This window comes from Leopardus geoffroyi, chromosome X, assembly GCF_018350155.1.
Source record: "Leopardus geoffroyi isolate Oge1 chromosome X, O.geoffroyi_Oge1_pat1.0, whole genome shotgun sequence".
In the NCBI taxonomy this organism is placed as follows: Eukaryota; Metazoa; Chordata; class Mammalia; order Carnivora; family Felidae; genus Leopardus; species Leopardus geoffroyi.
In genome coordinates this window covers 4,643,726-4,658,895 of record NC_059343.1, presented here as the reverse complement: position 1 = coordinate 4,658,895, position 15,170 = coordinate 4,643,726, and the positions used below count along the sequence as shown (strand labels likewise).

The 15,170-nt window shown below is 47.6% G+C and overlaps 1 protein-coding gene across 3 annotated transcripts in view; it reads right to left on the bottom strand.

Moving 5' to 3' along the window:
- Window positions 1-4,343: 4,343 nt before the first annotated feature.
- STS (steroid sulfatase) overlaps window positions 4,344-15,170 on the bottom strand; it is a 167,677-nt gene continuing 156,850 nt past the window's right edge. For all 3 annotated transcript variants that reach the window (XM_045470664.1, XM_045470665.1, XM_045470666.1), the window contains one exon: window positions 4,344-7,074. In XM_045470664.1, coding sequence (XP_045326620.1) covers window positions 6,701-7,074 — 374 coding nt within the window. In that variant the 3' untranslated portion in view covers window positions 4,344-6,700. The remainder of the gene's footprint in view (window positions 7,075-15,170) is intronic.

The window sequence follows — 15,170 nt, the reverse complement described above, 5'->3', positions numbered from 1 at the left end:
TTCTTATTTCAAAGGTTGGTGAAAGAAATTGGCTTTAAAACATTACGCTGTCTTTTGATCTTTTTCTAAGACTAAAATCTGATCAACAAAACTAAAACAACACAGTGACCCGAGTCCTTTACATAATCACAGGAAATATATTTTTAAGTATTTAAAAGGTTATAAAGTTTACAGGGAATTCAAAGAGTATTTTTTCCTTCCTTCCTTCCTTCCTTCCTTCCTTCCTTCCTTCCTTCCTTCCTTCCCACCTTCTCTCCTTCCCTTCCTTCCTTCCCTCCCTTCCTTCCCTCCCACCTCCTCTCCTTCCCTTCCTTCCTTCCCTCTTTCCCTTCCTTCCTTCCAGTTTATTTTTATTTTGAGAGAGAGAGCCCAAGCAGGGGAGGGGCAGAGAGAGAGAGAGAAATCCTAAGCAGACTCCCCACTGCCAGTACAGAGCCTGATGTGGGATTCGAACTCACAAACCATGAGATCATGACCCGAGCTGAAGTTAAGAGTTGGACGTTCAACCAAGTGAGCCACCCAGGCGCCCCCAAAGGGTATTTAATAGGGGTGCCAGGCTGGCTCAGTGGGAACAGCACGTGACTCTTGACCTCAGGGTCATGACTTTGAGCCCCATATTGGGGGTAGAGATTACTTAAATATGGGAAAATTCTGCCATTGTAAATACAACCATCTGTCAATATATGTAACATAGTTTGAAATCTCCCATCTTCTTCTAGTGAATGAAGCAAAATGTAGTACTCCCAACTTTGAGAGGAGTCAATGTTGAAGTCATCATCGATTTGTTGGTTGTGTAACGTACTCAAGTCTGCCTAGTCACTCACTTGGTCTACACTACAATAATTTATCCTCAGTTCTGGGCCGCAGAATGAGGCTGGTAGCCCCATTATATTTTTACGCTGAAGTTCATCTGACCCCCACCCCCACACAGTGGATCATCTGCACAGAATTAACGCATGAACCACATTTCCTTTATCCATTCCTCCACTGATGTAGGCCATGGCCACATCTTGGCTATCGTGAATGGTGCTGCGGTGAAAATGGGGGTGCCCACACCTCTCTGAGATCCTGCTTTCAGTTTTGTTTTCTCTGATTCCTTGCCAACACCTGAGGCTTGCTTGCTTTCTTTCTTTCTTTCTTTCTTTCTCTCTCTCTCTTTCTTTTTTAAAGTAACATACACCACCCTTCAGGGGTGCCTGGGTGCCTCCGTCAGTTAACCGTCCAACCCTTGGTTTCGGCTCAGGTCATGATCTCATGGTTCACGAGTTCGAGTCCCGCATCGGGCTCTGCACTGACAGTGTGGAGCTGCTTGGGATTCTCTCTCTCCTTCTCTCTCTGCCCCTCCCCTGCTCACACTTTCTCTCTCTCAAGTAAATAAGCTTAAAACAAATAAATAACCTTAAAAAGGAAGGGAATCTTTTTAAGATTCCCTTATTAAGATAATCTTTCAATCTTAAAAAGGAAGGGAATCCCATGATATGCAACAACACGGATGAACTGTAGGGAATTTATGTCATATGAATTAAGTCAGTCACAGAAGCATAGATACTGCTGAGCTCTACTTACAAGAGGCATCTAAAACAGTCCACCTCCCAGAAGCAAACAGCAGGATGGACGTGGGCAGGGTCTGGGGGACAAGGAAAATGGGCAGTTGCAAATCGGCGTGTACAAAGTGCCCGTCATACAGGATGGATTCCGGAGGTCTGCTGTGCAATGTGCTACCAACAGTTAACAGGTCTGCATTGCACACTTAAAAATCCAAGAGGTGACGTGTTCTGACAACCTTTAAAGTTAAAATTAAAATATAAGAGAACAACACGGACAGCCAAGAATGAATGCACGGGACCTCTATGTCAAGCAAGCACCCAGTAAGTCAGAAAAATCGTTTGCAATCCAAAGAGCTACCGCAAAACGTCAGGCTTAGAGAGCGTATCGCACCTACTGTGTTATTCAAGGTAATTAGTCTGGCTGCTGTGATTCTAACAACCTGCGAATCTCAGCGGCTTACGAGGTAAAAGTTGGATTTCGGTCAGGGTTGCAGCTGTCGGGGGACCAGGCAGCTGTCTCCAGCTGCCCCGGGGGGTGACGTGACTCAGGGGTCCGGGCCCTCGTATCTGCATGGGGTTCTTGTCGGAGACCTTACCTGGGTGTTGTGCAGTCTGCAGCCACAAGCAGAGATGTGCGGGGACCTTTCTGGCCAGGCCTGAGTGTCGGTCTCATGGTGCCAACGTGACAACAAGAGAAACGGGAAACGTCACCCTGCCTGGTACCCACGCATACAAAACTGTCCCATTTGCACCAGGAGAACATTTCTGTGTCAAATGTAGTTACCAAGGCGCCCCGCCCACTGGGGAACAGGCCACGTCTTCGTACCTTTACGTAGTTTTGTACGCTGTGTTAAATGTAGACGATATAAATTTTGATAGGCAACTCACAGCGCATATTTAGAAAAACACATGCAGCGGAAATTCTGCCTGTAGAAAATCACCACCACAGGTAATAGAGTTTGAAACCTGAGACGCTCACAGGATCGGTGAGGCCAGTCTTATACCCTCGACTTCAATATGACAGTGACGGCTTGCTGACTGGGAAAAGCATACGAAAGCATCGTGCAAGTCGCCTCTATGAAGACGTGAAGAATCCGCCGGGGGAGATAAACAGAATCATCGTGAAAAGTCACTTAGACCATTTGAACCTCATGAGTAGCCCCGTTTTTATTTTTTATTTTAACGTTTTTTTTTTTTTTTAATTTATTTTTGAGACAGGGAAAGAGCACGAACAGGGGAGGGTCAGAGAAAGAGGGAGACACAGAATCTGAAACAGGCTCCAGGCTCTGAGCTGTCAGCACAGAGCCCGACGCGGGGCTCGAACTCACGGACTGTGAGATCATGACCTGAGCCGAAGCCGGCTGCTTAACCGACTGAGCCACCCAGGCGCCCCAATGAGTCGGACCGTTTTTAGAGCAAACATTTGAGGGTCTCTGATATGGTGTTTTCTTCTTACGTGAACAATGCCTCCTTTGTGTGAACTCATGGGTACTTTCCAAGCTGCTAGTGTCCTAATTAGGAGAGCTGACATGTCCTTCCCCTTTAGCATAATATTAAGTCCCGGCAAATTACGAGTGCTATATTGAGAGCCCGCTAAACAAAACAATGGTATTAAGTGATGTTCGCCGGACGGAGCTGTGGCAACAGAGAAGTCTGTGATACCAGAGTGAGAGAGAGCCCCACCCTCAGACCCGTTGCAGCTGTCCTGGAGGGAGCCTGTATTTAAGGGGGACATGGTCATTTACATCACAAATCACATTCTCTGAGGGCTAACGAGGGGAGTAATGAGGCTTGAGATCCAGATTGGAGCCTGCAGCAGACAAAGTGTGTTGTCCACACAGACCTCCCCCTAAGCACCCAACTGAGTTTTTGCCCAGCAGTGCTGGGTCAAATGACAGGCCCCCTTCCCCCCACCCCTGGACCCAGTGTTCACACACATCTTCCTTGTCCTTCTTACTGCCACAGGGCTTTATCCGGACTCTGCTTCAGTCTTCCAAAGGATTCAGAAGGAATCCAGTCCCATGACAGACCAGAGAGGCCAACGTTTCCCGTTTCAAAATTTACACCCCGCAGAATTCTCTGCTCCACGTATGTGTTGAGGAAAGGAGGGCGTTTCACTTGAGCACAGGGCTAGTTGAGACTTTCACGGGCCCATAAAGGAAAAACACTTTAAATAGGTTTTCAGATAATGACATGAGGGGCGCCTGGGTGGCTCGGTCAGTTGAGCATCCGATTCTTGGTTTCGGCTCAGGTCATGACATCACGGTTTGTGGGTTCAAGCCTCGCATCGGGCTCTGTGCTGACAGTGCAGAGTCGGCCCGGGATTCCCTGTCTCTCTCTCTCTCTCTCTCCTCTTCCTCCTCCCTGCTTGTGCTCTCTCTCTCAAAAATAACTAAACATTAAAAAAAAAAAAAAGAAGATAATGGCATGTTACACAAGAACCTAAAATATGTGAACACACTAAGATTCTATTTCACCACCGTGTTGCTACACGTGTGCACATGACCTCCAACCCCAAGGGTTTATCTTTTTCCTTGTGATTTTAAAAGACATTAAGGCTCTTTTCGTGCGCCCCCTGCAAAGTCCTGAGGCAGCGTGCTTGACGGCTAACTAGTCCTGGAGGTGAGGGGCTACCATACGTCTCACCCATCTCTGTATTTCTGAGCCCTTCCTGAGGCTTTGGGACACGATCAATATTTGTTGACTTGAAACCTGGATCCGCCATTGCTTAGCAGAGTAAAGCCCTCCGCGTACCCGTTGGATTGAGTCACACAGGAAAACAGCCATACGACACACTTCTTTCAAGGAGAGTTTTATTTTAAGTTTGCATGGGCATTAGAACAAGGTTCTCAGAATCCTTTAGCAGATGGCATTCTTCAGAGGCACACCTGACACCAGACCCACATCTTTGCTCTCCTCTGTGTGTCCTTCAGGGCAACCTAATGTCTGTTTCCCTTCTCGAATCCTTCACGACGTAGGGTGGGATTCTGGTTCTCACACAGCGTCACTGACCTTGGAAAACGATGCCTGTCTACACGTTACTGTTTGCTGAGCTTGGCATGTCTATGAAATGCTACGAATGTAGTGATTTTGTTGCGGAAGAATTTGTTGAAACCTTCAACATCCAGGAAGGTTTGGACATACAAACCTTATGGTACGTAATACCACTGAGATTCTTTGAAAACAAGTGGGCTCGTACAGCTTTGTAAAACCAACAAACACAAAACCAGGTCGTAAAGAAGGCCTGCTTGGTGTTCCCTGAACAAAAGAATTCAAATTTCCTGCCGTACATCCCAAGCAAAACTTTCAGATGGCGAGTGGTCTGAAATCTAAGAATCACCGTTATTATGACTAAACCTGATTTTCAAATACCCTGATTTGTAATGGTGATTTAACTTATTTTGAGGCAAATATGTGACAGCTCATTTTATTTCTAGAGGTATATGTATCCTTCATTTGCTGCGAACATTGTACAGACTGAACAACTCTGTACATAAGTGTGTATCCACATAATGTGTAAAAGTGCTTTAAATTACTACATCCTCCAACATACATGCCCACACCATCAAGCGCTGTCTAAAAGTCCACTTGCATGGAGTATGTTAAACTTTGAATAAACATGATCAGCTGAAAACCTAAGTTCCTAACAGAGGTTTTAAGTAGTTTCTGCCTGGTAACATCAGCAATAATCCTAACACGTTATTAACATGCTAGTGCTTTCTTTAATGATTCCTAAAGTAATACGACAGGTTTTTGGCAATTTCTGCAGTGTGAAATCCACATGAGAAGTTGAAAATTCTGTTTGCTCTCCAACTTTGCACCACTCAACTGGGGAGAGGAGGAAAACTCACTTGCAGGTTTGAAGGGGAAGAAAACAAACATCAAAATCTAAAATCACGCATGTCAAGAGGAACTAGGACACTATCGCTGATCTTGGAAGTGATTGATGGGGGACGAGTAGAGAGAAGTGTAGCCCAGTGTGGGAACGTGGACAGAGCACACATTCTTTCCACTCAGCCACGCAGGCTCCAGACTTCCCATGTGGCTGTCCTCTCCTGGAACTGAGCCAACATGAGGCCAGCAGACGGTGCTGAGACCCGTTCACAAAAGACATGACTGGGTAGCCACAGGGACGGCAGCTCCTGTCCACGGACCAGGAAAGGAATCCACGCGATACTGTTGGAGAACGTATACTGTCTGAACAAGTGATGTAAGCCTTGTCCACCCGGATGCACTCGTTCCTCAGTGGGGGCTCACGCTCAGGACCCTTCTCCAGCCGAGCCACTGTCCGTCCATCGCCTGTGTGGCCTTGTGATGCCTTGTCCCATAATTATCGATGTCAGAAGAAACAGAATTAGAACAAAGTTGTAAGTCTCACTGAGGACTGGAGGCATAGGGATTTCGTAGCCGTAGGACATGAGAACACAAAACAAAAGGGCTTACATTAACTCCTCTGGTCTCATCAGTAAATCCTGCAACCACGAAACACATCACAGCATCATGTGTGGATCATGGATTGCTTACGAATGCTTTGCCCGCAAATCATCCACGTGCCATGCCAATAATTCTGCATCACGTTGGGATGGATTCCTTTCACTCCAGCCCCACCGCCCCCCACCCCACCCCGAGGTAGCCTTTATTTCAGAATTTCCATTCACCGAAGAATCAGTAAAACCCAAATATAATACTATAAATTATAAAACGGAAATCCCTTCGGGAGAGATTTGTTTTGGGATTATTGCTCCTGAAGGAAGGATTTCCCAGAAAGTCTGTTGAACGATACATATCCATCTGTGAGCCTCTCCTGCTTTTACTTCAAAAGTGATCAGCTTCTAGCTTCCTAGTTTAAGTATCTCAGGTTGCTCAAGGAAAGAAATGAACTGTGAGTATGTAAGTACATCTATCACGAATAGCATTTGATATGTGTTCTAAATAATACCGAGAATGATTGCCTTCCACGAGCCCAACTGCAACTTCGTGCCATGTACTTCATGGCCCTTTGCTCATTGTAAGTTGCGTATGTGAAGACTTACTAATTGCTTTTTCAGTGTTATCCCCTTGTTTTGGGGGCTAGGGGAATCATGGCGGCCAACGCACCAGAGTGCGAGGCTCCCACAGGGCTGGGGCTGCCCAGGGTCACCCCGGACGTACAGCTAGTGGCTTGCTCTCCTGGCCTGTTTTTCTCGGTCACACTGGCAAGACAGGCCTGACGGTGAGCAACACATCTGAAGCCACGGCTTCCAGACAATGTTGCCCAGTGACAACTGATTGGGGACCGCCTTCAGGGTCTTGGTGTGACGGTCTACTGCCTGCTGCATGGTGTCGAGGACCTCCTGGAACCGGGGCTCGGTCGCTGCCGTCACTGGGTTTCTCTCTGTGGGGTCTTTGGAAATATCAAACAGCAACGGTGGCTGATGGTAGCTGACAGAATGCCCGTGGCAGAAACACACGTGTGTGGAAAAGCAGCCGTTGGCGCCCTCGGGGCTGAACTTGGGCGTGAAGAAGAAGGCCTTCCAGATAGACGTGCCTGTGGTGTACAAGGATAGAGGTTGGTGTGGTGTGGGAAGCATCTCTAGGTTCACTATGAATGGGAACGTGCACAGAAACTATGCTGCCAGCATGAGAAGCCTTAGGGATGAAACGGACCTGTTTCGATTCCTTACCCTGAAGCCTCGAAAGAACGAATGCCATAGCCAGAAAGATGAATAAGAAAGCAAAAACATGCGTGAAGGTGCCACTGGCGAGAAAAAGGTAGCATTAAGAGAATGACAGCTTCTATGAGGCCAATGGACATGGGACCATGGCATTTTCTTCCTACTGAAAAACCTCTCTCTCCCTCTCTCTTTCTTTCTCCCAATCTCTCCTTCTCTATCTCCCTCCTCTTCCTGTTTCCCAATCCCTAATTCCTTAGGCGATGCTGTGCAGGCAGGAGAAGAAAAAAGCCTATTAATTGAGCTGAGAACTCGGCCAGGACCGTCACTTTGGTCTAATAAACTTTACCGTGCGGAACTGTGCAGCCGGCCCTCAATAAACACACACTGACCAACAGAGGACAAGCTCCCAGCCCTGCCACCTCTTGCCCTCTGACGTTTTCAACCCGCAGCCTGTATTTCCGTTTAAAACAGGACCTTCCAGAAGAGGTAGGCTCACTGCTAACATGGACACGAGAGAAAAGTGCTTGCGTACACACAGGCACATGCGTGGTTTTTTTTTTAATTGCTCACAGCAAATGCTTATTCATGAGTGAAGCCAAGAAGAATTCATAAATGCATTTTAATGCCTTCCTGATAAAACAGTAACATTCCATCTTTGCAATCTTGAAAGGAATATAGGAAGATACTATAAAGGGTTTCATGTGTCTATCTATCATAACCAGGTAATCAGAATGCACACACATGCACACACACACACAGCACCTACTTTAGTCTTACGCTATACCAACGTTTCAGAGAGGCCATCTAGAAGGTCTACTGGATAGCTAAGTAAATAGCGTCCAAGGTTTAAAGATGGGGGGAGTAGGGAAGAAAGAGATGAACGTGGTAAGCAGCACAAATTTCAAAGCCCACTTTTAAGCACATGACATTAGGAATATTAAAAAAAAAAAAAGGATGCGGGGGTGGGGGAAGGCAATTAAGCATTTTCTGCAAGAGCATTGGGCAACATTCAACGCATTAGGAGGCTGTGCTTGGGCCCACCCACAGCTGTCACAAACAACCTGAACCACGTTCAGACCTCAGTTAACATTTCATTTTCTCCTTTCTGAGAAAACCTAAGCATATCAAATCAAGAATTAAATGAGCCTGGGGGGCCAGGCTGGGTGGCTCAGTCAGTTAAGTGTCTGACTCTCGATTTCGGCTCAGGTCATGATCTCAGGTTCGTGGGTTTGAGTCCTGCGTTGGGCTGTGTGTGGAGCCTGCTTGGGATTCTCTCTCTCTCTCTCTCTCTCTCTCTCTCTCTCTCTCTTTCTGTCCCCCCCTGCTCATGCCCTCTCTCTCAAAAATAAATAAACTTAAAAAAAATCCAAATTAGGAGAATTCATTGACCCCACGGTAGGATGGTTATAGTAGGATGGCTACACAGTTTAAAAATTTAAGTTCTTTCGAAATCAAGTCAGTGTTCCATCATACCCCCAGAGACTGCCTTTTTTAGGGAAGAAACCTGATTTACAAATAGTTATGAAAGACTTGTCTGTTTATTCTGAGGAGCTGAGGGCTCACCAAACGTCTTCTGACAGGGCCGTGAAAAGAAAGAGCTTTCTGCGCGTGAAGAAGGGAGCAGATAAAGACAGAATCAGCAGGTACTGACCAACTGGAATCAGGCCCAGGACGAGATCGTCTTGTTTTCCATGATCACTACGGTGTTTTTATGTGCCCCCTCCCCCGCCAGAGAGCCAGAGACATTCCCACTGTGAAGGACCGACCTCTTGATTAATTCTGTTTCATAATTTGCACGTACCGTCGCAACGGTGACTTTTAGGCATTTACTGACCCACCGATCCAAACACAAAATAAACCAACAGAATGAACTGAAAACAACTGTCCCGAGTGTCCGCGTCATCCTCAAGCAACCCCTGCCCTCAGGTAAGCAGGTGCAAGGGAAGGGGAGCCTCTCTGCGGCCTGGAGGAGGGGGAGACCTGGCGCCCACAGGGCAAGCGATGTGCGTGTGCTCTAAGGGAATCCGCTCAAAGAGTTGCTCCACACGAGGATACCTCCAGCTTTGGCCTCGTTCTTGCTGCAGGAGGCAGCAGACCACACCTGTGCCAAACCACAGGTGCTCAGCACACCTGCCTTTTAAAGGCCGAGTCAGGCAGACAGGCACACACGGGAGGCCGCAGACCATTTCTGAGCATCCTTACGCTCTCTGGCGGAGTTCTGAAACTCACATGGGTTTCCTTAACATTCTCTACATCAACTCCTCTTTTCCCCCGGTCCTCTGAAGCGTGACGGATTTTCTCTAGAAGCCTTTTCGGCGGCACCAGCCGCAGCCACTTAGAAGGCATCCCGGGTCGGGGTCAGCGGGGCCATGAGTGTTTGGAGACAGAGGTGTGGCGGGAAGCGCCCTGCTCTTGCTACGAACGCAGCAGATTCGGGGAGGGTGTTTCCAATCTGACATTCGAGTCGCGTCTCGCTGTGTTTAACACCCCGAGACGAGGCGGGCTCCTGGAACAAATTCATTTTAAGGGCCCCTATTTCCCACTTGCTTTTGACAGCCGCGCATACGGATTCCATCATTACTGCCTTCGGTCACGCCGGCCCAGATGCTAACTGCAAAACTGAGTCAAAGGCTGCTCAGGAAATCTCGGGCGTCCTCGCCCGGGAGCAGTGGGGGATGGCTACCGAGCTCGGACGGGTGTAGAATTAAGAATTAATCGTTCTGATTTTTTGCTTGTTTGGTACGCCGTACAGAATACATGCCTTTTTATTTTCTAGCCTGGATTTTAAAACTTTTTGTAAAAAGACAGACGGCTTATTCTCTGTACTGTTTCTTTGGACCATGTTGCATTTGCTCGACTCAGAGCAGTGGGATTTAATATGATTGCACGTAAGCTTACAAGACAGAGATGCCTTTCTGTTACTCACCAGGAACCTGGGAATCGATACCTTCAGAGCTGTCTTTTCAATGGAAAAGAGCGAATCCCGGGCATGTGATACAATAGGAAGCACATCGGGTCACGTTATATTGCTAACAGCTATATTTTGTCCTGTCTTCCAAAATCATTTTGATAGCGTACTTCATGCTGGATTTCTCCATATACTAGAAAGATGTTGTGGTGTTTTAAATATGTTTTTTTTTTTTCTATCGTTAAGAGTCCACTATCCCCTGAGGAAAGATCGATTTTTCTCACCTTGTAACACATAAATATTTTGACCACAGCAGGGTCTTAAGTCATTTATATCAGAGGTCCCATGACCCATGGCACCAATTACTAAGTTCTATAGCGAGAACACACGGCAATTCAGTGGGACACTGTCCAGTTACATTCAGGAGGTGCTTAATTCTGCATTAACGGAGGCCAATCTGCTTTCCACGTGCATCTCACTTCACATTAGTATGTTGGTGACGTGCCTTAGTTATGTTAGAGTGCTCCCACTAGATGTTGGTCTGGTGCAGGGGCCAGCATCCTGTGTAGACACCCTCTGTTCTGAGTTCAGAAGCGTTTCCCAGGTGCGCCTGGCTGGCTCAGTCAGTACAGCATGTGATTCTTGATCTCGGGGTCCTGGGTTTGAGCCCCACCCCGGGCGGACAGCGTACTTTAAGTAGAAGTGTTTCCTGGTTCTGTGGCTTGTGTAGTAGGATTTGCTTTAGTTCCGCCATCCTTTTTCTTGACATTTGCACACAACACTGGGGTTCCAGTCCTAGCTCCGCGGTATCCTAGCTGTGTGATGCCGGCCATGGCTGTGAACCTCTCCGTGTCCACATCTCCCTTTCTGTAAGCTTACGAAAGTACTAGTCCCTGCCTCCTGGCCTTGCTTTGCGGGTTAAGAACCTGTTCCTGTGCATAAGCTCTGAGAACACAGCCGGGTTTGTAGTCAAGACCACATATGAGTGAGCTGTGAATATACACTGGCAGCCAGTCTAAGTGAGAACCACCCTGGATTCTGTCCGCTCTTAACATCCGTTCACTGCAATACATGTCTTAAGACACTTTTTCCCCCACTGAGGATCCTTAAAGAGATCCTCCTGACCCCAAGGCTCCCTCCTACCTGTTCACTGTAGCCTAGACCCTGAATGACTCAGCACTGGAGTAATGGATTACAGGTCTGCCTGCTTCCTGCAGCTGTCTGCACCAGAACTCCACACGAAAATAGGACAACCAACGAGGAAGCAGCTGAGGCCAGGAGCTACTAGTGTCTGCCTCAAATCCAGGCAGGATTTAGAGCAATCCTACTTCCCCTGACCGATGGCTGACTGTCAGAACACAAAACACCCCCCTCGACTAAGCCTCCGGTGTACAAACAAAAAATTGGGGAACGGAAAAATAAATCCCAGTACTGAATGAGTACACCATACAGGCTATGCCTTCCTCCCTGCTCTTGGCCGCTGTACATTGAAATCCTCCCCATCCTTCAAGGCTCTACAACAATTCTTCTCCGTGGGCCTGTCTGAATCCCAGCCGGATGCGATCAGCGTGTCTCTGTCCCTCTCACCTGTTTTCACCGCACATTCGCTAGCCGTGGACACACTCCATGTCTCTCGCTTCATTCTTCGCTCTCTGAAATCAACAGCTGTATTTCCCCCATCTCTTACGTGCCCGGCACCTAGCACCTTTCATGGAAGGGACGGCCCCTCACCTGTGTTGGGTAAATTAACTGATGAGATGATGATCTGAGCAGGACTGAGAGGGGGAGGAAGCCAACTGCCATCACGAAAGCTGGCGTGGGCAGAGAGAAGGCCCAGCACATTCTACCGTCCCCCCCGGGAACATCCTGCTGGACATCATGCAGTGCATAGGAGAGCCGTGAGCATGACACAGAGCCAGACAGATATGTGAGTGATGCAAATACCTGTATCTTGGTAACACACACCGAGCAGTCCTAAGGAACGAGCATGGCAAACACTAGTCACCTGAGCCTTCTGGAAAGTCCACCGAGGGACAGGAGAGCAGCTGAGAGGGTGGGAGTCAGGTGTGGAGCCAGTGAGGGACGACCAGAGCCAACGCCCCCGAAGATGGCTACACGTAGGGAAAAAGATGGCATGGGGGAATCCCAGAAACGGTCCACACTTGGAGGCGTGGAGATGGCCAGATGGTTCAGAGAAATGTCTTAGGTCAACTCATTCCCATGCACAGAGGGGCAGACCCTACAAGCAGACGGTGTTGGCCACGAATCCAACTTTGCTGTCAGCTGTGTTACTGCATGCCAGTCATGTGGCTTCCTACACTTGTGTCTCCCCAGCTATTAATGAGAGAAATTCCTGAAGAGACACAGCTCCCCGTCTTTCAGTCTCCTGCACACAGAAAGTGCTACCTGGGCGCGTGGGCACCACAATGAACCCTCCACTTCCCAGCCTCCTTGGAAGCCAGGTGTGGACAGGTGACCAACTTCTGGCCAGTGGGTTTACTTTGGAGCCTCTCCACATCTTGCTTGGGAGAAGACTGGCCTGCACCCTTTCCCTCTCATCTTTCCCGCCCATTCCTCCTTCCTGCTGCCCCTCGGGGGACCCTATCGTCATTCACCACAAAGACGTAGCTGTTGCATTCTCCAGATGGTGGTGGAGAACGTGGAGTTTGCATCCTGAGACCGCATAGACCACCCGCCTCTGCTCGTCGCTCGTGAGATGGACAGAGGAAATTCCCTCCGATGTACATTACTGTTCCTTTTTCTTTCCTGTTCCAGACAAATCTGACACTAATGTCATCAAAATCTCTTAATTATAAGGATTAGAAGAAGTATCCAACACAAAGCGTGTAGCACAGTGTAGGACAGCAGGAGGTAAGGACGAGATGCCAGGGTATATGGTTAGGAAGTATATTTTCATTAAAATTTTTTTTTAATGTTTATTATTTATTTTTGAGAGAGAGAGAGAGAGAGAGAGAGAGCGAGCAGGGGAGAAGCAGAGAGAGAGGGGGAGACACAGAATCTGAAGCAGGCTCCAGGCTCTGAGCTGTGAGCACAGAGCCCGACACGGGGCTCAAATTCACAGACCGTGAGATCGTGACCCGAGCCGAAGTTGGTTGCTCAACCGACTGAGCCACCCAGGCACTCCAGGAAGTATGTTCTCAAAAGACAGATCATGGCCACAGACACACAAAGGTGACAAATTGGAAGAATAAAAGACTAGCAGGGGACAAAGTATATAACCACCTACAAAACACTTCTGTATAGAAGACGCACAGCCAAGGAAGACACAAATAGTTGATACACAGGATGTGCCTTGCTTAGGACGAACATGTCCCTGCCGCAAATACCAGGTGCGACAGCAGACAGAACCAAATCAGGACCAACTTCTAGACACGAGCAGGCAAACCCAGAGAACTGAGATTCGCCTCGTGCTCAAGTCAGAGAAAAGGGATGCAGGAAACTATAGACCATAAAATAGCAGAAGCCAGTATGCAGGGCGCAAAGGGCAGAAGACAGGACGTCTGGTTAAGATGAGAACAAGCCAGCTTCTGAGCTGAGACCCAAGAATGCGTTTGAACATTCTAAACGTTGTGTTTTGGTATTCAAGAAAGAAAATGTAATGTGGACTTATTCCGTCTCCATAAGGGAGTAAGTTTGCATTGTGACAAATTAACCAAAGTCACAGCTGGCACGTTTTTCATCCACGGTATTCATGAAATCTAAGGTCAGGCATGTGAAACCTTTAGAAGAAAAGTGGATGTCTTTCTAAAGATTTTATTTTTAAGTGATGTCTGCACCCAACACGGGGCTCAAACTCACAACCCCGAGATCAAGAGTCACACGCTCTACCAACTGAGCCAGCCAGGCGCCTCTGGACGTCTGTTTTAAAAACTGCCAAATACTGTCTAATATAAGGTAATATAAAGTGCCGTGTCAAAGTACACGTTTAATGGACTACGTTGAAGAAAATGAAATCCATTTATGAGGTTTTTTTTTTTTTTTTCCCTCCCCATTAAAGGAAACGAACGGCCGGAATGTTCAGCCCGTTCCTGAGAGTCTGAGTGCTAATGAGGTAAAATAAATGAAATAAAACTCTCACGGTTTCAGGAAAGCCTTCTCCATCCTCTTATATCACTTGTTCTCCCTAGTTGCCAAAGCGGAGTCCGTGCCTCCCGGGACACGTCGGCCTGAGCCGTTAGGACTGTGCATTCGCGTCCTGTCCCTCCTGGTGCCCAGAGCTCGTGCGACGTGGCATTTAGGGGAGGCATTCACAGAGGAAAAGGAACCCCTGAGGCCTAAATATCTCTCTGCAATGGTAGCAGTGTATCCATCCACTTGCACCAGGACTCCTGATCGAGCGCGAGGAGGTTAGTTCAACTACACACAGGTCTGCTCCGCAAAATACTGCTGCCCATGTCCCACGGTGTCAACCCTTAATCCTTCCTTCCTGACCCTTCGGATCCCATTGCCGACAATCAGACAAGGAAGGGGGTCCCACGGAATGACTAACGAAGACGAAAGCCGAGCACAGCTTTGTTGCACTGGGTAACCGTCAACCCACGAGACACAAGCAGCCACGTGTAGAATATTCTCTCTTTTCTTAGGTGTACTTTAGAGACAAAATGCATTTCTAAACCGTGTGAAAACTTTAGGCAGTCAGGAAAGCAAGCATTTGGCTTTACTCACCATAGTGATGCTATTTTCACTTTAAACTTTATCTCTTGCACAGGCACGCTGAACAGAAAGGAGTTAACAAAATCTGCATATTCATTACAGAAATTATAATAATAAACAAGATGACGTAACTGAAAAAAAATAAAGCTTCCTGATCTATTTTGAAAAGAAGGTACTTTTTATTTATTTTTACTTATTTATTTTTTTACATTTATTTATTTTTGAGAGACAGAGCACTAGTGGGGGAGGGGCAGAGAGAAAGAAAGAGACAGAAAGGGAGGGAGAGGCAGAAGCCAGAGCAGACTCTGGGCTCTGAGCTGTCAGCACAGAGCCCGACACGGGGCTCGAACTCACGACCCGCAAGATCATGACCTGAGCCGAAGTCGG